The sequence below is a fragment of the Petromyzon marinus genome, chromosome 65, assembly GCF_048934315.1.
Source record: "Petromyzon marinus isolate PM22_M1 ecotype Great Lakes invasive population chromosome 65, UKy_Petmar_22M1.pri1.0, whole genome shotgun sequence".
NCBI lineage: Eukaryota > Metazoa > Chordata > Hyperoartia > Petromyzontiformes > Petromyzontidae > Petromyzon > Petromyzon marinus.
Window position 1 is genome coordinate 7,178,088 of NC_133731.1, and position 22,512 is coordinate 7,200,599.

The 22,512-nt window shown below is 44.3% G+C and overlaps 1 protein-coding gene across 5 annotated transcripts in view; it reads left to right on the top strand.

Annotated features, from left to right (window-relative positions):
* The window catches only part of LOC116956433 (uncharacterized), a 70,260-nt gene that overhangs the window by 14,032 nt on the left and 33,716 nt on the right, over positions 1-22,512 (top strand). For all 5 annotated transcript variants that reach the window (XM_076054332.1, XM_032978042.2, XM_076054331.1 and 2 more), the window contains 22 exons: positions 626-860; positions 1,135-1,260; positions 1,674-1,791; positions 3,178-3,316; positions 4,203-4,313; positions 4,843-4,909; positions 5,320-5,457; positions 6,420-6,581; positions 7,531-7,625; positions 9,522-9,648; positions 10,625-10,907; positions 11,464-11,513; positions 12,443-12,546; positions 13,105-13,256; positions 14,185-14,323; positions 14,585-14,689; positions 15,997-16,173; positions 16,735-16,977; positions 17,204-17,360; positions 18,592-18,723; positions 19,878-20,019; positions 22,188-22,228. In XM_076054332.1, coding sequence (XP_075910447.1) covers positions 626-860; positions 1,135-1,260; positions 1,674-1,791; positions 3,178-3,316; positions 4,203-4,313; positions 4,843-4,909; positions 5,320-5,457; positions 6,420-6,581; positions 7,531-7,625; positions 9,522-9,648; positions 10,625-10,907; positions 11,464-11,513; positions 12,443-12,546; positions 13,105-13,256; positions 14,185-14,323; positions 14,585-14,689; positions 15,997-16,173; positions 16,735-16,977; positions 17,204-17,360; positions 18,592-18,723; positions 19,878-20,019; positions 22,188-22,228 — 3,043 coding nt within the window. The remainder of the gene's footprint in view (positions 1-625; positions 861-1,134; positions 1,261-1,673; positions 1,792-3,177; positions 3,317-4,202; positions 4,314-4,842; positions 4,910-5,319; positions 5,458-6,419; positions 6,582-7,530; positions 7,626-9,521; positions 9,649-10,624; positions 10,908-11,463; positions 11,514-12,442; positions 12,547-13,104; positions 13,257-14,184; positions 14,324-14,584; positions 14,690-15,996; positions 16,174-16,734; positions 16,978-17,203; positions 17,361-18,591; positions 18,724-19,877; positions 20,020-22,187; positions 22,229-22,512) is intronic.

Consider the following 22,512-nt stretch of genomic DNA (forward strand, 5'->3'; position numbering starts at 1 on the left):
TCAATAATTAATTTACAGCCCTCTGTCAATCTACTGCTGGATGAAGGCCATGTCTATCGTGGAGCATGTTTGACATTGCTTTACCACGCTGATCAGTACATGCTGGTAACGTGGTGAGGGCCCGAGGACCATTTCAAATAACATTTGGCAGTTATGTTGGCCATGGCTGGGAATCAAACTCAGCTTAGTTTATAGCGGAATAGATGATACACTGTTCTATCGCTCCACCCATAAACAAGTAAGAAAACGAATGTGCATTCATGGATTCTCTAACCCTTTCCAATTTGCGTTTGTCCTTGGAATGTTTTAATCAGTGATGATAGTATAATTTCAATCCACACAACGAGATAACATGTGTAATGTCATAAGATGATGTCACGTAATGAATCGTGGGGAACCGATGCGCGTGCATTGTGTGTGACATCACCTTGGCCGACAAGGCTTATTCATTTAGCACTGGTTTTTGTTGCCATGTTATTGTGAATTTTCCATTACCGATTGAGAGATGGACAGAGCTAAATCACGAACCCTTTAATCCTCAGTTGGAAATTGTTAAAATAATAGAAATAAGATTGCTAATCTAAACATTTAAGAAAATAACACGCCTCTCTTTCTCATGTTCCAGACACAACACATTGAGCACCTATTTGAAGACGAGCTTCTTTCCTGCGTCAGTGTCATGGACCATCAACTGAAGTCCTTGCTGGTTAATATTTTGTGGTCGGACATTTGCCGTTTGGACTGCAACGGCACTGCTGGGCTCTACCCTTGTGATGGTTGTGCGACGATCGCCGAGTTTTCTCGACGATGCACGCAGGCTAATGAATCGCCGGGCACGTGGCGTTCTCCAGAATTCTGCGGTGAGATGGGGAGAATGGTGCTGTGGTGTGGGGTTAAATGCTATTGTGGTGTACAGGTAAGATGGCAGAGAGCAGTGGTGCAGTACAGAGTAAGATCAGGAGAGAGCGGTGTTGCATTGTGCGGTCAGATCGGGTCGGGAGAGACCGGTGGTGTGGAGTGTGTTGGTGAGATGGGAGATAAAGGTGCTCGCTAACAGCTCTTGCAATTACGGTCTATAGGGCCACCCGGAGAATCTTTACCTTTTGTGCGTGTAACTGACTCCTTCTCACTCAGGTGTGACGTGCCCGAGAGGTCAGGTGCACAGGGAGTGTGGATCGGTGTGCAAAGACACCTGCTCAAACCCCTCCGCCTCTGTCAACTGCCCAAGCACCTGTGTGGATGGCTGCTTCTGCCCTGAAGGTATAAACAGTGAATCAATAGACGTAATTTTCTATTCTTTACCGAGCATTGAGGGTTCTATGTTGGGGGGCCTGCAGGGAACATGCCCCCGAAGGTACAGCAATGCATCCCATATTGTGTCCCCCTCTATTCAGAAGCAGCTCCTTGAGATGACTGAAGAGAGCATTCACGTTCATGTCAAAGAAGTCCTAACGGCCAGTGCCACTTCATATCTATTCTGAAAATTCCCCGCATATTACTCATCGTACTACTGGTAGACTAGTGCCCCAGGTCACTTGCAAATAAGACTATCTTGGTCCAAGTACAATCAACTTTAATATATTGATCTTCTATCTCTCGCTCTCCAACCTTTGCATATGGATAAACTAGATTTCTCTACTTACCATTTCTCTTGTGGTGTTTGGGAACTGCAGGGACGGTGTGGGACGATGTGAGTGGGTCGGGCTGCATCCCTCAAAGCAATTGTGGGTGCAACCAACTGGGCCAATCCTATGCCAGTGGAGAATCGCTCATCACAGGCTGCAAAAACTGGTGAGACACAATAGCTTAGTATCAGGGATGCTGCAATGTTATTTTTCATGATATGATTTGATGTCATTGTTAATGATTTGACGATTTATCATAGGATTCCCATATTGCAGCAACCCTACCTATTGGTACAGTGGTTCACAAAATGTGGTTCGCAAATTGTAGTTTGCAAGTCACATACCAAATATTCATAATACTTGTGTGTACTCTACACATAAATAAGTCTAAGTGTGTACTATATGTCATTGTTTGTACCCATGTATTATGCACCCATTTGGAGTCAGGCTGGCAGTAGATGCGTATGTGCATGTATCCATGTACCAATGTATCTACAGTATTTTGTATAGTGACTCTTCAGGTTTCTATTGATATGCCAATTTAAAAACTACAGCAAAAAATGTTATTTTCTACAGGTGTAAAGTGCAGTTTCAGACTCTTATCAACTCTATATCTATGGCCTCTCAACGTGCTATGTAGATGGGCCAATACCAAAACCTCACCTATTATATACATTTCCTTTTAACGCCATAATTTTATTGACAAATGTATTGAGTTTTTTAGTATTTGCAGTAGCATCACAATAATTATCTTAACCCGTGTATGTTTACCACAAAATTAAATACTCCCGAGTACAAACACACGTTGGGACGCACACCTATAGGCTGCAAAATGCAAGGCATCCGATCACGCAATAAAAACCACAAACTTGTCAAGCTCAGCTCAAGTGCGGTTGCATGCACTCTCTTAATCTCGTGGATAGGGAAGTCTGCGTGGAATCACAAGGCAGCAATGTCCAGGGGTGTCGCCTTCTTGAAATGAAGCAAGAATTGGTCAATAACGCCTATGGCCAAAGCACCCGGAACTCGCCCGATCTCATCAGATCTCGGAAGCTAAGCGGGGTTTAGCTTCGACGACCACCACGCACCACTGGCAACGCAGTCTCACCAAATAATTAGTTTAGTGTTTCTGTGTGCATTTTTTTTACGTATGAACTTTGTAATGCCGTTCAACACAAGTAGTTTTGGGGGCTTATATTAAAAATAAATGTATTTGTTATAGATCAGATTATACATTTCTTAAAATAGTTTTGGAACCACTGGATTATTAAGTGACACTTTCTCTAACCATGTGGCATAAAGGTGACTGCTGGTGCTATTTTACCAGATAACAGCACATAGGGTACCGCACTGTGGTTTTACCACATGCCCTGCTCGTGGTGATCTTGTGCTCTCTCACTGAGTCTGGCTTCGAGAGGTTTTATTGTCCAGGCCGTGTTTGAATGCAAGCTGGTGAATAGGTTTGAGGGGCGAAGCCCCATTTATCCCTCACCACCTGCCACATGTGGGTTTTGCATTTCTAATCATTGTGCCACCGGCTTTGCCGACTCAGCACTTGCGAGCAGGGTCAGTGGAATTGCGACAGCCGGCCCTGCTATGGGACGTGCAAGATCCTGGGCGGCTCCTATTTCTCGACCTTCGACAGCAAGACGTACAGATTCCACGGGGACTGCTTCTACACCCTCACAACGGTACCGAAACTGCATTTGTAATGCATTGGCGCATGTGGCAGCATAAGCTTGGGATGTAACGAATTTCACCCTCTTCTCCACGATCTAATGAATCATTATGATCCAGTGTCACAACTCGATCTGCAAATCCAATATCGCATATGCCATTGAGGTCATTGTATATTACCTGCTATGACACGGCTCAGAAAACATAACTTATGAAGAAAATATAACTAAAAAACTGCACAAAGATGCATGGAGAGGGTGCATTCTTGGAATTACATTTAGAGATTGAAACATTAACCACACGGTTTAGAGAACTTACGCAAGTTAGAGACGTAATTTTAACTGAAGAAAGGTAAGAGGGCAGGATACGTCACTAGAACGATGGCCAGTGTGGCCGAGACGAACAAAGGAGATAAATGATTCGGTGATGATACATTGGAAGTGGTGCAAAAGCACAATTAACAAAATAAAACTCAACACTGTGGCCTAATAACAAAAGGTGACATTTTGGGCAATGGCCCATGTGGGGAGAGGTGCTATGAAGAATGGGCATTGCCAGGAATGTAACTTCTTTTTATAAATGAGAGAGCACTCCCAACAGGATATCAACTGCGGAGAGATGGATCAATAAAATCTTCTCGTGTACAGGAGTTAAATGGATTATGTAGCAATACTAGGGATGGTGACAGCTTGGTTCCATATTGGTGCATATGCATATAAATGTTCATTACATTCCTATGAGTATATACAATGTTGTATAATTGTAATGTATTTTTTTTTCTAAAGATAGTTATTGAGAAAGAAAATGAGAGGCATAACATCATGGGCATCCGTCATATATGTACAGCTTTTCCAATTCAGTGACCTCTAAGCTTCTGCTCTGTGACCTCAATATTTTTAGGACTGCGCTGGCAACAAGTTCTCCGTACTGGGAGAGTTAACCAAGTGCGAGGGGCGAGATTCTAAGACGTGTCTGAATAGTGTTATCTTCTACATCGATGGCATAAGAACGGTGAGTGTGTGTGTACATGAACACCCAGATGCGCGTGATTGAGTGTGTGTGCGTTTGCATGCATTCTAAGAATACAAGCCGCCTTAATCCAAGGGGAGGGCATGAGCAGAGAGAGACAGTTTACGGCATAGATATCTTGAGCTAATGAGCAAATCTCTGGTTTCACTGATGACCAGTGACTGCACACACTTAAATATCATGGGAAACTTGTGTTTTCATTTGAACACTTTCCAGAGCATATAAAAATGATGTTCATAATCTGGATGAAGAGGCTTTTAAAAGGTGTTCAAACCTAGTTATGTGATGTAATCTTCCATGGCTGTTCTCTGACACAAGCAATGTAACTCAGAAGAAAAATAAAGACCCAAAAAGTGAAATAGAGAAATCACTGGGTTGAACACAGTGCATTTTGAATCAGTTTTAAAAGCAACGAATACATAATAAAATACTGTTGATTCCTATATTATTAGTGACAACCCTTATATAAACATTGCTTTTCAATAACTACAAGCGATTATTATTGTTTCAGGTTGTGTTCAAGGCATCAGGGGATGTCCTCGTGCATGAGAATAAGGTGCCTCTTCCATTCGTGTCGGGTAAGTCTTGTGATTGACAGTTTTTGCAATCCATTTTACACCTGCCCTCTTAAATCAACCATTTACCAGCCACAAAACTCAACACATTACAAATACTAAAAACATTGATATAAAAGTGTTTTGACAAGTATAAGTCGCTGCTTTGTGAATGTATATAAACTACGTCATATTAAGTATTTCTGCAATTACACAAATGAACTATTCCATGATAGTTAATCTACAATCATTGTTTAGATCATTTACTCAGGCAGCATGAATTTGTCTTTAAATATGTGTTAAATGCCTAAGCTTCATAACTAAACACTGATCATCACTGCTTGTTTTGCAGATGGTCCAGCTTATGATGTGAATGTTTGTGTGCATTCATGACAGCTTGGCATGCACTGTTGGTCTCACTGTCTTTCTTTCAGCATCCGTGACCATCGTGCAAGAGTCGTCCTTCTACCTCCGTGCGGAAACAAACTTTGGCTTGCGCCTGCGAGTTCAGCTAAAGCCCCTGATGCAGCTGTACATTACCGCGGCCACCGCGTATCACAACAAAACGTGTGGTATGTATGTCTCAAACTCCGTTCCTCCGTATGCTAATTTGATGTTTTCTTCAGTGTAAAAAAACATGTTCTCAGTATCAGTTTTTAGGAGATTCGGGTTGTAATGTCAAAGTGCGTTTTAGCGCCACTCTATAAATAATGATGACAACATTGTTTGTGATGATTGCTCATTCATCACATGATTGCCACGTGCTGCCCTTGGCTGCCCTCATTTGTGCCACCCCAACTCAGATTGGTTGCCGTTTCAGTTATTGTTCCAACACGTTCAACCTAGCGAATTAAGCTTGGCACTAACATTACAATTCCGTGACATCACTAAAAGTGAGGCCTAAGTAGCTGTTTCATCCCGTTACATTGAGTTGAGTGATCTAGTGTGAACCCACTGCAGGAATTACTATTTGGTTATTTCGGTAAAGTCACGTCGAAAGAATATCAAATAAATAATAGAATACAACGTTTTGATTGCAACACAAGCAACCATCATCAGGTATGAATGAATGAGAAAACAAACCTAGTAAACTTATACATGTAATGCAATGCACCACAGATAGTCGGCTAACACAACAGTTCACACTTTACCTGGTTGATTACGTTCTTCCAAAGATTGCTAAATTTAAAGTTAACCGTTGGACAAATGTGAGTTCACATCCCTGGTCAGGGTTCAATCAGCTCAACGTTATCCATATGGGGATGATGAAACCAAAAGCAGCACTGCACAGGAATGCAACTGTTGTCATATGGATGGAATGGCCCATGCCATAGAATTGTGGAATTACCAACCACAGGCTGAGGGCCAACAACAGTATGGCCCTGTGTTCATGAAAACGGTTTCATCACAGCTGGTACCCGCATTTGAACTTAAGACTTTGCAGTGTTGGCTTCGTGCTCCGACGCTCCGACACACGATCATTATGAAACCCCCCAAACCACCTCTTACATTACATCTTGTGACAATTTAACAGGGCTGTGCGGAAATTTCAACGAAGTAACCGGTGACGACTTCACGCATTCCGGCATCGTGGACGCGACAGCGGCGACCTTCTGTAACGTGTGGAAGGCTCAGGCGACGTGCCCGGACCGCGAAGAGGTCACCATGGACCCGTGCTCGGTGTACATCACCAACAGTGAGATGCCTCATGGCGACACAGCTCACGGCACATGTGTGACCGATCAATGCCACGCTGTCATATTCACTTCACTGCTGGATGCGGGCTTCCTCACGCCGTACGTATCATTGTGGGAGGTATTTGACTATTTTTAAACACACTGGTTAGTGGAAGTTGGAGGGATTTAGATGTGGGAGTATATAAGTATATTATGACAATGTATTTTGCTGTACTGCCCTCTGCTGCCCATTGCATAATCCCACAGCTTATTTCACGCCTTATGCATCGTAGTTGTTTATCCAAGCACTACCCAGACTCAACTCTGATCAACTTTCGAGATCTGTAGAAATCAGGCACATTCTTGGTGATTTGATCATTGGCTGTTCGCAAAATAAGAATGGATTTCAACATGGAGCTCTCAAAGAAAGGAGTCCATCACCCATCAAAGAGAAAAGCTTGTTTAATGTGACACAATTATTTCGAACATCACTTCAATTTCCTTTTATTCACATATGCATGTAAATACAACAAATATAGAAGTGTTCCCATAACTGTAAACATCTAACATTTTGGAAAAAGTTTTTACATTTTTTTATATAGTCATTGGCGACTGGGTTGAGTTCATTAACCTGCTGCATTTAAGAACCTGGCATATGGACGGCTGACTGAAGCCCTGATTTGAACTCAGTGACGCTGACTCAATGGCTCTCTCCCTAAACCACCTGGTTCCCTCACACACTTAGCAATTTCTAGAGGACAGCGCATAGCCTTGCACTTGCTATACTGCCATCTCCTGGCCACCTTGCAACTGAGCAAGTGTTTAAACTTCAATATGGGATTTCACCAGCTCTTGCCTCCATAGCTATGGATTGCACATGTGGACCTCCATGCCCAGTTAACGTTTCGGGCAGTGGCCCGACAGCTCAAAGGCTACACTGTCTGAGCTTGTGTGTTTCTTATCTTTCAGATGAATACGCCAAAGCACATTGTGGCCTTCTGATGGATAACGACGGTCCATTCTCTACCTGCCACAGTGTGGTTTCTGCAGATGAATATTACACGGTACGCTCCACATTTGCATGATGATTAAAAATATATTTACAGGCAGTCCCCAGGTTACGGAAGGGTTAGGTTCCTGAGAATTATCCGTAACCCGAATTTTCCATATGTCGGAAACTGAACAATTTTCCACAAAAATCAAGATAAAATCCCATAGCTGGAAATAATTGTGCCTCCCCTACCATTTTCTCTCAGCACCATATCGCGCTGTTGTCCGTTTTCTATCGCTCCCTGTATCCTATCGCTGTACATACACTCTGCACTTCCTATGATTATTTCATTGCATCGATTATCTACCCTACAACTACCCATTATTAAACTAATGGAACATATACTGTATCCAATTGTTGATTTTAATATTAATTGTTAACAGAAAGCAGTCACTTCCGAACGCTTACCGTGCATTCGGCTAGGTCTAGACCACATACACACACACATACACGCACACATACACACACAAATACACGCAGATACACAGTACATACTCTACAGAAAACAAACAATTACTTAATGCTACAAAAGAAAAATAATTATGTAACACTACAAAAAATTCCATTTATCTTAATCCTAGTGAAGCTCAGGCTCGGTGAAGGTGGCGCTTTGGAGGAGCGACGTGTATTAATCCGTAACCACAACCGCACCTCGCTGCACTATTTGTACTTATGTAACTAACGCAAACATTTCCGCATATTACATTTTTTTACATGATTTATGAGAGCATTTCCGTAAAGTTGAATTTACGTAAGTCTGGTTTTACGTAACCCGGGGACTCCCTGTATTTTCGTCTTTTTCCCCAATGATATCCTGATTGTGCGAGCAGTGTCATGTCGTGAGATGAATAATCCATTGGGAATGACTCGTTCTGTGTTAGAAAACAGTGCGTGGAATTAGACATCACAGAAGTACCTTTGAGATCCCTTCAGGTGACCTCTGGTCCACAAAGTAGGAGCAGCACTTTTCCACTTGCCCCAACCAAACACCAACAAACAGAGCGCACTGTTTCCTATGGGGTTTATCATGCATGTATGTACGTACGTATGATGAACTTATTTCGCACATTACGTAGCCAACTGTGCTAGATATGGGCCTCACCATGCCGTATGGGTCATGGGGGTTATTTAGACATATGTGACCACGTGGGTCAGTGTGGGTTGGTGAAAGCAGAGAGTATGGACGGGAAAGCATAGAAGTAGAGTACAACAATGGGTTTTCCTGCAAATCCTTCTGCTGTTCACCGCGTAGCCCCAGATCCAATATCAAAACCTGTTTGTACATGCCAGTCACCTATTAAAGTACTATTCAGGCTCAAACCTGCTTAGCTTTTTAGATATTAGGTAGATATTAACGCACCTAGTATCAGCCACTGGTAAGTCCCCTCATTTCCATGTCCTCCTGTACCACATACACCCATCTCTTGTAACCTTTTCCGCTCCCAATTGGCTCCGTCTTTCCAGCCAAGTCAAAAGCGGATTTCCTACTTTCCACAATGTGGGTTTATTGTCTGGAGAAGAATGATGGGCTACTGCTAGTGATGGCCACATACTTGACACCCTCTCATTAGATACAAATGGTACTTATGATGAGATCAAATATCCATATTTTTGTCTGTCTATTTGTCCACATTTGTTTATCTAATTGTCCATTGATCTGTTTTTGTTTGTCTCACCGTCTGTGCATCCATTTGTGTATCTGTCCATTTCTTCATCTGTCTGTCTTGATCTGCCCATTCGATCATCTATCCTTCTGTGCCTCCTTCTCTCTTTGCCCATTCGTCCATTTATAATTCCGTCTGTCCATCCGTCCATCTGTCAATTTGTCCATCCATCCATCTCTCTATCTCAATGCCTGTTTGTCCATCCTGTCTGGCTGCCTGCACACCACCCCCCACCACCTGTGCAGCGCTGCAAGTACGATACGTGCAGCTGCTCATATCCAGAGCCGTGCCTGTGCGCTGCACTCTCGGCATATGCGTACGCTTGCTCTGCTCATGGTGTCGTCCTCGTCGGCTGGAGGAGCGACATCTGCAGTAAGCACAGCCGCGCGGGCGACGCCAGGGCAGTGAGTCTAGAGATGGGCGAAATGTAAATGACATGTAATTTAAATATGTAATGTAATTACATTTTTAGTTTGTCATTGGGTACCTAAATTGCACAGCTCATAACGTTTGTCAATTTATATGTAAGTTATACAGGAACCAGTTATTGGTAATTTATATCTAAATTATATTTCCTCGAGTAATTTGTAATTTGAATGCATTTTTCCGATCACTGCGTTAATCATAGCATCGAAATCGCATGCCAGAAATCGTCAAGTGTGCCACCAAAGTGGGTTAGAGTTACATTACTTTAGTGGAGTCATATTCGAACGATTGTCAGTGATGTTAGTGATGGAATCACAGTGATGTCACTGGAGTGCTATGTTTCCATGTCTGATTCTGTAACTTTAAAGGCCTTTTTTCTCATAAATGAAAACTTGTATCGGACAGCCCAGGACACGTAACCTATGTACTGTATGTATCTCTACCATAAGTCAGGGGTGGGGAACGTCCGGCCCGCGGGCTGTATAGGGCCCCCGAATCATTTGGTCTGGCCCTGCCAAGGCAACCGCAGGCGGGACTCGAAATTCAATAAATCTAGGAGCAAACCTAGAAAAGCAGTTGCGGGTAGCAACATCGTCAATACCAGCTAACATCCCACGCCTCACCAAAGAAAAGCATTTCCAGCCATTGCATTAGGGGTGAGTGAATTAAATGTTTGACCAAATATAACAGGCTCATTTTTAAGTTGATAATTTTGTATGGCCCGCGAATGATGTTATAAATATCCAAATGGCCCTTGGCAGAAAAAAGGTTCCCTACCCCTGCCATAAGTACTATTAGGAGGGCTCTATCTTCCATACCTTCACACAACTCAATATACACACCTCCCTCAATTCACGCACCCTCCTTTGCTACTCACTCCCGCCTCACTTCTCTCTCTGTCATCACCGTGAACCGACCACAGGCCTCGACGCCGAGAACTGCCCCGTCAGCCACGAGTTCAGCTACGCGGCGCCCGAGTGTGGCTCCGCGTCGTGCCGCACGTCCCGCGAAGTGTGTCGGGCGGTTCGCCCCCCGCCGTTCGAGCTGCCATCCCCTTCCCCCGTGGAGGGCTGCGTGTGCGGCGCGGGGCTGTACGACGACGAGCACGGCGTGTGTGTGCTCAAGAGCGATTGCCCCTGCTACTCGGAGATGAGCGGGGACCTGATCCGGGCAGGGGTGACCGTTGATCTGCACGACACGCAGTGGTATGAACCAGCGTTGTGCCAGCGTGTGCATTCCACACTCGTGCTGGGCGACATTGGCCGCGGTGGTTTTTTACGTCAACTTTGTCTTGTGCGACCTCGACCACTCAATTAGCCGATGCCAGGACCACTCTTGTCCCAGAGCAGCGGTCTGGGTCGGGTTAATTTATTTGGCGTTTTAAGTGCCTGACGGCTGAAACGCACGCGACTCCACACACACGCACTTTATTAGTTGCAGAGCAATAGTTTTACTTTTTAGCCGAGTCAAGTGTCTTGGGCACGTTATTAAATAAAATGGTTTATTTTAACACGACTTCCGACATGCCTTTCATGGTCGTGCTAAAAACATGACGCCATCACCAATTCACACCCCCAACAGAAGGAGTTTGTCATTGCTGGATTTTTATTAAGAAGTCAGGAGAAATGTCAGGTTTTTTGCACAAAAGCTGTCATGTATTTATATAACTATAATGTTGATGATGATGATTAATGTTATATTTGATAAGACCAAGGATGTCTACTCACGCAATGCATTTTTGCTTCATTGTTTGCCCCCTAGTCTGTGCACGGGTGGGGAACTTCACTGCTTTGGACTTTCCCCCATATCTGGTGAGCTACTCTTGTCGTTGCTATTATTGTCCTACTTAAGACACTGCACAAACAACATCTGTATTTATTTTATAGAGGGAGACAGTCAGCCATAGGCAAAAGTTAAAAGGAAGATCTTCAGCCTGGACTGGAAGAGGGGTAGGGAGTAGCACTTTTAATGACATTCATGAGCACAACATTATAAATTAATTTATAAATATGTTTTGCAGTAGAACCACGCGGAGATGAGGAATATTATAAGGGCTATTGCAGTTTATTAAACACTTTCACACTCGGCATCCCACACTCACACTAGTGTAGGTGCACTCTGTCTCGGTCCTTCACCCAGACACTAAGTAACTGTTAAGAGCCTACCCCGGCTATCCCTTTTGGCTTTCTCACTCGTCTGCCCGGAGCGGGGGATCAGCCAACACCGCTCCGTGACGAGGAGAGAGACCCTCTTCCAGCCGCTCCTTACCCTGGCCCCCAATGACGACCTTGCCCCCGTCACGGGGTCCCCCCAGCTCAGCACCACCCACCTTCTCGCAAGTGCCATCCTAAAGCCCCTTACGTAACCAGTAGTTACGTCATCCTTGGCCCCACATGACTCTCAACCCGTTCGCACCTCCTTCCGCTCACCCCCTCATCGGATACCTACAATACTCCTGTACACATATATATCAGATTTATAGTACGCTGACATTTTGGGCACTTGCCACATTTGTATCTGTTCTGCCAATGGTGGTTAACTTCATAATAATCAATATTTGTTTTTGGATTTGGTCAAGTAGTTGATTTATGACAAGATTGTGGCTTTACTCAAAAACAAATATGGATCATTGTATTGACTACAAAAATCTATGTTTTGAGTTAACTTCACAATAGGTCACGACCTTATTATCTATAAATCTGGATATTTAAAGAACCCGTGTTTGTGTGTGTGTGTGCAGGGAACACATGTGAAGGCCTGATGACTTACCACAACTGCAGTGACGGATCGAGTGAAGGCAGTGCTGCTTGTCAAAGAACCTGTGCTAATCCACATTCAATATGCGTAAGTGTCCGTTGAAAGTGCAACCAACCCTACAGTCAAATAAAGGCCTCTTATAGCCATCAGTAGTAACAATACATCTGGAGGGAAATACGAAACAATGCTGTGGTGAAACATAGTACCGCACAAATTCAGGTTTAAGCTGGTGCTAGTTGACCCAGAACATGGCCTGGGTGTGTCGCGACGATATATTAATTATTGAAGCAGAACTACTGACCTCAGGCTAAATTCAGCAGCACTTTGTCTTACGATGGTTTATGCCATCGTGATGCTCTTGGTCCGTAGTCCTTGGTCACCATATCTATCAGGAGCAGTGGGACAGAGAAGGGCATTGTCCCAGAGAAGGGCATTGTCTCATGATAAAGAAAGTACGAGTCAAACCCCACTACCAAAACTAGTCGGGAAAAGCGAGTGTGAATATAATAGCTGTTTAAGTTTTTGGGTTGCGTCTTCATTGAAACTGATGATCATCATGATGATAACAATGATCACAATGACAACAGTGCGTTGCGCTGGAGAAGGCTCGACCGACACCTGTGTGGCACCCTCCCGTGCGTGCAGTATAGCCCGGGCTGCGTCTCGGGCTGCGTGTGCCCCGGTGGGTTGATTGTGGATCACAACGGCAACTGCGTGAGTGAGGAGCAATGCACCTGCGAGCACAACGGGCGGCACTACGACCCCGGAGACACCATTACTCAGCTGTGCAACAAATGGTGAGCGTTCCGCAGTCGCCCTTCTCCAATGTGCATCTTTGTGCTCCCCCCCTCCCCCCACAGCAGCAATATCTGGGACTGGTAGTTGTGTGGGCAGTAGAAACAGGGAATACATTGGCCAAGGTCGATGTCACCTTGCATGACCTCGACGTTCAAACGATGCCGACCTTGACTACCCACTCGACCGACGCCAGGACCGCACTTTGTCACACAGCAGTGGTCGGCGTCGGTGTAGGTCATTAGTGTCACATCTCAATTATGGAGTAGCGAAACCGGGAATATAAATTTTATAGAGAGCGGCAGTTACTCAGAGGAAAAAAATAGGTTTGGAGCCTGCATTTGTACAGGGGTGTGGAGCCGACAGCACGGACGGTTGAAGTACAAAGATCCATAGTATGAGGGCACAGCAAAACATTTGCAACAGGCCCTGAAGATTTTTATCAATACTAGACCAGATTTTTGTCCGTTCACAGACTTTTCTTGAGTTGTGCTTTCCCTTCAGTGGTCCTTTTCCCTGCTTTGGATTTCAGTAGATACAATATGAAGGGGCGCTGCTTATTTTTCCTAATAAAGTGTTTTGTGTGAAGATTAGGGGTTAATGTTAGAGTTTAGGGGTTAGGGCTAGGTTGAGGGATTAAGGTTTAGGCTGAGAGTTTAGAGGTTCAGCTTTGCGTTTAGGGATCACGGTTTCGGGGTCAGGGGTTAGGATTCTTTATTTAGGGGTGAGGGGTTACGTTATATTGTTATTGGTTAGGGTTTCAGGATTTGGGTTTAGAGGTTATTACTAGAGACCATTATGGTTAGAAACAGTAGTGCTTTAGACTGCTTTCCTTGCTCCTCATGTATGGTCGCAATCATCTTGGCCTAGCATAAAAGGCGGTGGTGATCTCTCACCATGCTACGATCGCGCGTGGGTTGTTTCGTGCAGCACGTGCATGAACGCACGATGGAGCTGCACGTCCGAGGTCTGCCAGGGCCTGTGCTTCGTGTATGGAGAGGGCCACCACACGACCTTCGACGGGAAGCAGTATGTCTTCGACGGGTCCTGCCAGTACATCCTGAGCCAGGTGTGCTCTCAATATATTTTAGTCATATGCAAATTAAGCCACTGCACCCTGCATGCATTTGATGGTAGGGAAGCTTTGCCGTGGTGGGTCGTGAGGACTGGAGTTGAGAAACACTCACATAGACGCTCATCACGGCCTCTTATCAATATACCACCTGTGTGTGTATTTCGTGAGTATATCTGCGTGGCTTCTATCTGTCATCCATGGTATATTTGTTGCTTAACCCTACGCTCTGTAACCACTTTGTTGTTTTTACTGCAGGATTCCTGTGGAAACAGCAGTGGCTCATTCCGAATCACCACTGAGAATGAGCCATGTGGAACCACAGGCACCACCTGCTCCAAGAAAGTTCACTTTTACGCCGGGGTAAGAGTAGAATTTAAATATTTAAATTTCTGTAATTGAATATATTTTCACATATATTGACTTTACCGAAAGACCGAAAGAATATGAATTCCTGCAGCCACGAAAGCTTCAAGTCAAGATAATTGATTATAATCAATTACTTGGTTCATCATTGCATTCTTAGTCATTGGTATATCTGTTGTACTTCTTCGCACTTTACGTAACCAACCGTGACAGCCTATTTGTATTGCCTGTCAATTTGTATTGGCTGCCACTTTTGTTCTATCGTGTTCATTCCATTAACCTCAAGGTAACGACTACTAAGTGGCTAATCTGCGTGTATGTATATTTGTGGATCTAGATTGTTCCACCAACTTGAGTGAAGGAGCTGTCCTTTGAAAGCTCATGTGGTTTACGTGAATGAGGTCAAACTTACAAAAACAGCTTTACTTTTGATCGGATAATTTTATTTATCTGCGCCAGTAATGCATATCTGGCTTACCATTTACAATATCGCAATTCATGAAACAAGTTTGCAGCCCTGATTCAAAATCATACAACGTGTAGGCATAAGCCTTTGTGAAGGGGTGAGGGTCATGTGAGTTGATCCGTAGCATGGGCAGACCTCTTTTTTTGAGAATTCTTGCCTTGCCAAGAAAAGCAGACAAATTATCTACATCTGAATAGCATGTGCTCATTGGTGGGCATGCTATGCTCAAGTAAAATGTCAATTCATGATTATGCCAATTATTACCCACATCTTTAAAGTATCATCAATTTATGCAAAAATCTTGGAACTTGCCAGGAGATTAATATATAAATTTGTATGCTCAACAAAACTGATGGGGTCTGGTTGCTTAAAGGTCAGAGCACTGCGCTGGCACTGCTGAAATCCTGCGTTTTAAAATGGGCAGTCGCCTCTGATAAAACTGGGTTCTGAAGAGTAGCGAGTTGATGTTTTCTGCCCATTCAAGATATAACTGCACGAAAAAACCTCTTCACATGAAATTATATTTTGCGCTTCCATTGACTACATTACAGGTCTGAGAATTACAAAAATATCAGTTTGATTGCCATGCAACAAACATTACTCCCAGTGACAGAGCAGGTGGGAATTGCTGCCCCCTGCCATGTGGAATAGAGCTCACCCGAATGGCTCTCAGAGGTAACTGCTATATCCTTCCTTCGGCTGTTCTTTGACATGGTGGGTCCTACTGGTCTTCAAAGTTCCAAATTAAATATTAATCTCATAGCACAAAGCCGCGATGGCCTAACTGGCCGTTTAACCACAGAAACTCAACCGCACTGCTCATGCTGTGTCCTCAAAGGCTGACGAGCTGGTGTTGACGGACGGCACCGTAAAGGGGAGTTCGCTGGATTTTCCGGGGTCGCCATTCCACGTACGCCGCATGGGCATCTACACTGTGGTGGAGACGTCGCTCGGGGTCACGATCATCTGGGATGGTCACACGGCCGTGTCCGTCCACGTGAACCCACAGCTCAAGGTACAGGAGAGATCGGTCACTTGGAATGGCTTTAGCCGCAATTTGGGGAGTCACTGGCCACAGAGACGACCGTGTGTCACTCAGGGTGCTAACTCCACATCACAGAAGTTGTGCCGGTACCACTAAAATCCTGGGTTCGTTTCCTAGGCCTGAGTGTCTCTTACTTAATGTCAGACACACTCAGCAAATATCACTGAGGTATTAAGCTGGACTTGAACAGAAACAGGGAGTTGACAGCACGGATGGCTGAAGAAAGGGACTTCTAACCGCGCAGGTAACATAGAAGAATGAGCGACATCCCACTGAAGGAAAGTTGTCTGGGAGTTTTGACAGAAAGACTAGGTTGCTGGTGCAGCATAGTGCATGGAGGGAAGTAAAGTAAAATGAGTAGAGCTTGGTAGGAGAGTGCATGGAGGGCAGTAAAGTGAGACGGGAGCCAAGAGACAGGCAGGCTTTAGTCCATAGAGGATCTTGAAGATCTGGGATTGGGAGCCAGTGGAGGGATCTGGAGGATTGGAGGTGAGCACTGTGCGAGCGTGATCCCTGTGAATTTCCCCACAGGGCCGCGTGTGTGGCCTTTGCGGAGACTACGACGGCAAGGTGGCCAACGATTTTGTGACGCGCACGGGCTCGGTGGCAGCGAGCGCTCCCGAGTTCGCCGCTGGCTGGAAGGAGTCCGGCTCTGGGTGCCCTGACCTTTCGCGAGTGTCTGACCCGTGCACCATAAACCACCATCGTGAGAGCTGGGCACACAAGCAGTGCTCTGTACTCAAGGATGGGGTGTTCAAGCAGTGTCACAACATGGTACGTGTGTGTGTGTGTGTCTGCGTGTGCGCACACATTTGTGCACATGCGTTTGTGTGCACAATCGCATTTGTTGCGCGTGTGATGCGTTTGTGTGTGCATGTTCATTTAATTCTGCGTGCGCGTGTGCATTTGTGTGTGTGGTCACACGTTGGTGTTTGTGTGTGTTTGCCTTTGTGCATGTTCACATTCGTATTCACGTGTTTTTTTGTGCGTTTATGTTCAGGTCGAGTACCTGCCCTACTACGCTGCGTGCGTGCGCGACTCTTGCGGTTGTGACACTGGCGGCGACTGCCACTGCCTGTGCACGGCGTTAGCATCGTACGCACAAGCGTGCGGCTCGGCGGGCGTGTGCCTGCGCTGGAGGACACCGGACCTGTGCCGTGAGTAGCCACCACACCCAGCGGCTCTGACACAGAAGAGTACAAATAGAGGTGTCGAGGTGGCTCTGCGGAGCTGATCGAAAGTCAGAGTTCAGAATACCAATCCAACGCCAGGTATCGGCCGACCAACTGGAGCTGAATCAGATTCCCACGTCGCCAGTTGGTGGTATCAGGATGTTCACTAAGAACTATGCAAAAACAACCATCACATACATTTTTTTTAATGTATTACTTAATTACAAGTTCACTACCTGACAAAGCTCAAAGCAGTTTTGAGCGAAATCAGGTATGTTGATGTTACATTCAGTCATAAAAAGTCTTAAGCCACCGGGGAGGAGCATTATTTATCTGAATTTTTTCAATACATTGTTGGCACGTATGGAGAGGTGCATGCTTGAAATTAAACTGAGAGACAGAAAGAAGAACACATGGATTGGAGAACCAAACGCAAGTTAGGGACAATATTGACTGCCAATTAATGTAAGTGGGCTTGAGCAGAACATAATAATAGGGTTTTCCCCCTTTTTTCTGGCAACAAATCTGAAACCTTTTACAAGGAATCATGTGTGCATTAACCACAATACTTGTGGTCAAAATACAAATAAAATACACTGATAATATATGCATTGTCCTTGAAACTGATTGGTCAACACCAGGGATGGCTTTCTTTTGAGCCTCGACCCAATTGGTGCTAGATCATGTACATGTGTGTGTGTACTTGCACGTGTTTACCTACATCTGTATGAAGGTGTATGTGAATGCATTGTCATACATATGTGTATGTGTGCAGCGAGTGGTACTGCAGTGGTCAACGCACTGCATTACGATCATTGGAAACCCGAGTTAGATTCCTACTCATGGCCAATATCAGTGATGATTATCTGAACTGGTCATGAGCCTCCTTTAAATCGACTTAGTCTTAAATGATTACATGGTAAGGTGTGTAACATTGGCATTAGGGAGGCACAGGCGATTGGGCGTAGTCCTTATCACACCACCCCCTTGAGTACCATGTTGGCTTGCATAGGTACTGTATATGGGCATTTTTGGTCTTTGTACATATATGTCTTCAGGTGTATGTGTGTTCATTGACGTACGTTTGTGTTCACATGTAGGTGTGTTTATTCACTTACGTATTTGTGTGTTCCCATTTCTTGGTGTTTCTTCATTTATGTGTATGTGTTTAATCACTCGTGTGTTTGTCTGTACATGTGCAATTTATCCTTCACAGCGCTTGGCTGTGACTTGTACAACAAGGATGAGGGTCAGTGCGAGTGGCATTACCGGGAGTGTGGCCGGGGCTGCCAGCGCTCCTGCACCAACAGGAATGCCATCTGTACCGCTAACCTGCCCCCGCTGGAAGGTGAAGCCACTTCTTGGGTTCCCGTGAAACCACATTTATTGATCGCAGATGCCTCTCCTCATGTGGACGGTTTGGCATGTGCCATGTTTTAGATAAAACCCTTCAGTACTTCCGCATTTCCACGAGCCACATAACTCAAGCGCGAATTCGAGTTGCCGTCCCGGCGGCGCGTTTCTGGATTTTTTTTTGTCAATTCAAATTGGCCACCAATTTGGGCTGCCACCCAAATATTGCGGGTGGGTCTTGCTTCACAGGCTGGCTTGCATTCCCTATGTTAGAATTCAAATGGAGAAGAAAGATATAACCAAGTATGTTATATTAACAGAAACATTTAATCTATTTTAAATTTTACATTAATTAATTTGTCATCAACGTGGTTTTGACCTTTGACTCGCAATTATATCTGGGAAAGTCTTACTCAGAAGCATGTCTAGGAAAGACTTGCTTAGCTCACGTGGTAACTCAAGTAACTTGGAAAGTCATGGAAATTCAATTTTTAAAAAGTTAAACTTTAGTTATCTTTCATATTGTGGCCTGCACAGAAGTAAAAAAAATATCATTGAGTTGGCTGTCCCATGGAAATACATATTCGCGTTCCTCTGACATTGTGAGCATAATGTGGGGCAAAAAAACGTTTTTATATGTCAGAACATAGTAAATTGACTATTTAAAAAATATTCAATCCAAAAATCGGTGGAAATCAATTTTCAACTAACCCTCAGACCAGGCACTGCTCCAGAAATGCAGCCATTTAAACAGTGTTTTCACCATTGACTCGATATCAGAGAATGTTGTCTCTCTGGTCTGGTTCTTGATCAAATTGAGTCAATGTCTCTGTCGTCAACCACACAGTAAATCGAATTTTGAATCGGGTTCTAATCATGCAGCATGTTTGCTCCCATGTGACCATGTGATGACACCATATGTGTAAATACTTGATTTAAAAGTGCATTCTCGTTCCTGTAATTTTTATCATCTGATTTGTGTAGTCTGTTTCATTTAGTGTGCTAACCGTAACACCGCAACAGCATTTATTTTTCATGGGAAATCCGTAAAATGTTCGAACGATCGAAACTCATTCACACGAATCAATGTATTGTGAGCGATCTTAATAACCGATTGTAATGTGCACCGTGACCTCCCCACCTCTGCAGGCTGCTACCCGACCTGCCCGAGTGATCGGCCGTTCCTGAATGAGAGTAGCATGACCTGCGTGGAGCGTTGCGACTGCGTCTCTAACGGAACCACCTACAAGGTTAACGACAGGATTCCAAGCAATGACCCGTGCGAAATCTGGTGAGCCCGCAGTTCACACACAGCGCTTGCAGCTGGCCTTTTTTCGTGTGTGTGGTGGCGCATGCCTGTGTGATCCAGCACTTTGCCAAGAGATGACGATACAGCTATTGGGTTCAACTGTTGTAAATGGTGGAGCAGATGAGCAGTGCCGGGGCCGATAAGCCAATTAACTGGTCAAAGGAACGTATTTTCATAATTTGGAACTTATTCACATAAACTGCATATCATAAACTTTCAAAAGGAATTGCATTCATTGATAAAAGGAGGTATTATCTTGACATACAGACATGGAAAATGCGGGAAGTACCCAGCGATGCTCGGTTTTTAAAAATATTTCAAAACTACTCTTAAAAATCTAATAGCGGTGCATACTGACTGTGGTGGTACTTGCTATGATTACAGCAGTGCATACTGACTGGTGGTACCTGCTATCACTACAGTAGTACATGCTGACTCTTTAGCAGTATTTATCGACTCTATAGCACAAAGTACTCACCTGACAGATTGGCGTGGTGAGGCGTAGTCCCGTGCAGAGCCTCCGGCCTCGCCTAGATTGTCAAGCCGGCTGAGGTGGCACCTTGGCAGGCTGGGGCTGGGCTGCTACCCCTGACCCCCCGCACCCAGCCACGATCTCCCCGGCCGCTCTGCAGTAATATCTATGGCCTATAGTGGTAGCATCGAGCGACTGCATAGTAGTAATAACTGCACGCATCGGGGTGGGGGGGGGACATCACACTGAAGAATTTACGTCAGCGTTTAGTGTATCTCACTCCTACTGAAGGCGTGCGACTTGGCATGGGCCGTCCCCCCCACCAAAGGCGCGTGAGTTGGTATGGTCGCGTGCGCGTCATAAATAAATAAATAACCGCACCAAAAAAACGCACATGCTCGATATTTAAACAAATTTAAAGTTGATTGATGTGGAAAAGGAATATCGCTTGCTCACCGCGGCGCTTACGACTTGGTACTTGCCTATTTTTTTTTACGTAAACCCCGCCGTTGGAGAGGCAAATCGTTCGCAAGCGTGCGAACAGACACAAACCCACAAACAAACCCACAAACAGACAATTTTTGACTTTTATATATATAGATTGTGAACATTTTTGCTTCTGGGAGGAAATCAGAATTATTTCAAAGATACATTTATACGACAGATTTTTTCACAATTTTTTTTATGAATCTGATATAACTGAAAATTAGGCCTAGATATGAAATATCTCATGATGCAAATATTTTTCTTTTGGATTGACCTGAAAATGTGACATCACAGGAGGATAGAGCACTTCCATATCATTGCTTTCGTACTTTTCCAGTAAAAAGTGTCGGAAAAGTAAAATCTGAAATTGCGGCAAAAAATCCGACATCTTAAACATTTAAACATCCCTAAACCATACAAAATAAATAAGGCCTTCCCACGTAAAATAGTATGTAATTTTTGCACATCCCATCAGCTGCACGGCCTTCTGGTAGTGCATCTTATCAGCAGCATTGGTCCAATGCAAACAAACTGGTCTGGTTTTTATATTGATTGTCTCATTGGCAGTCAGGCTTGTTTGAACCAATAAGAGTGTAGTGCCCGATTTTATAGGCAAGGACCCTTTCCACACTCGCAACGAATACAGCTTAGCTGATTATTATGTACTACTATTACTTGTTTTTATTTGACCAGGTAAGGCCCACTGAACTACATAGCTCTTTCCAGAAGCATCCTGGCCACATATAGTTCAACTGAGTGGCTTTCATTATGTGGAAAATTATAGCCAGCAAATACGCTAAACGCATGTTTCTAAATGTGGAGAGAAAAACTGGAAGACCCAGAGTAAAATCCATGTGATCATGGGGGGAATATGCAAACTCGAAATATACAGGCTTCAGTGTCGGGATCGAACCCACGACCTCCTGTGATCAATCAATATGTGATCAATCAAACGGCATGTCACAGCATTTGACTTGATAACACATTTATACCCATAATAATTCATAATATTAATAATAAAGGTTTTTGGGTTAGATCGCGTTATTTATGAATGTGTCGTAACCCTCCACCACCCTGACATTTATACCCCTCAAAATGAGCCTGAGGGAGGTGGCAGAGTTGTGTTTGCATTTGCTCTCAGTCCCGTTTGTCGCATATACGTTATTAACATGGTTCTGTGTTTGCCCTTCAGTTCTTGTACAATCGACGACATTTCCTGCACAATTATTCCAGGTAAGCACAATCGAACATTCCACCATAGAATGATCCCCAAGGTGGTAAATATACACGTAAATTTTTCAAGCCACTCCCCACAGCATGCAGATTGTGGTTATTGTGTGACCATACTTCACCACACTGGTCAGCACAGCTTAGTGAAGGTGGGGTGCATAGATGTAGTAGCAGGATCAAGATTCAGAGCTGATTCCATCCAGTGCATTTCATCCCTTGCTTTCCTCCATAATGAAATCCCGAATTATTTGTTTTATTTAGCAGATTTTTTAAGGCAAATCAGAGTA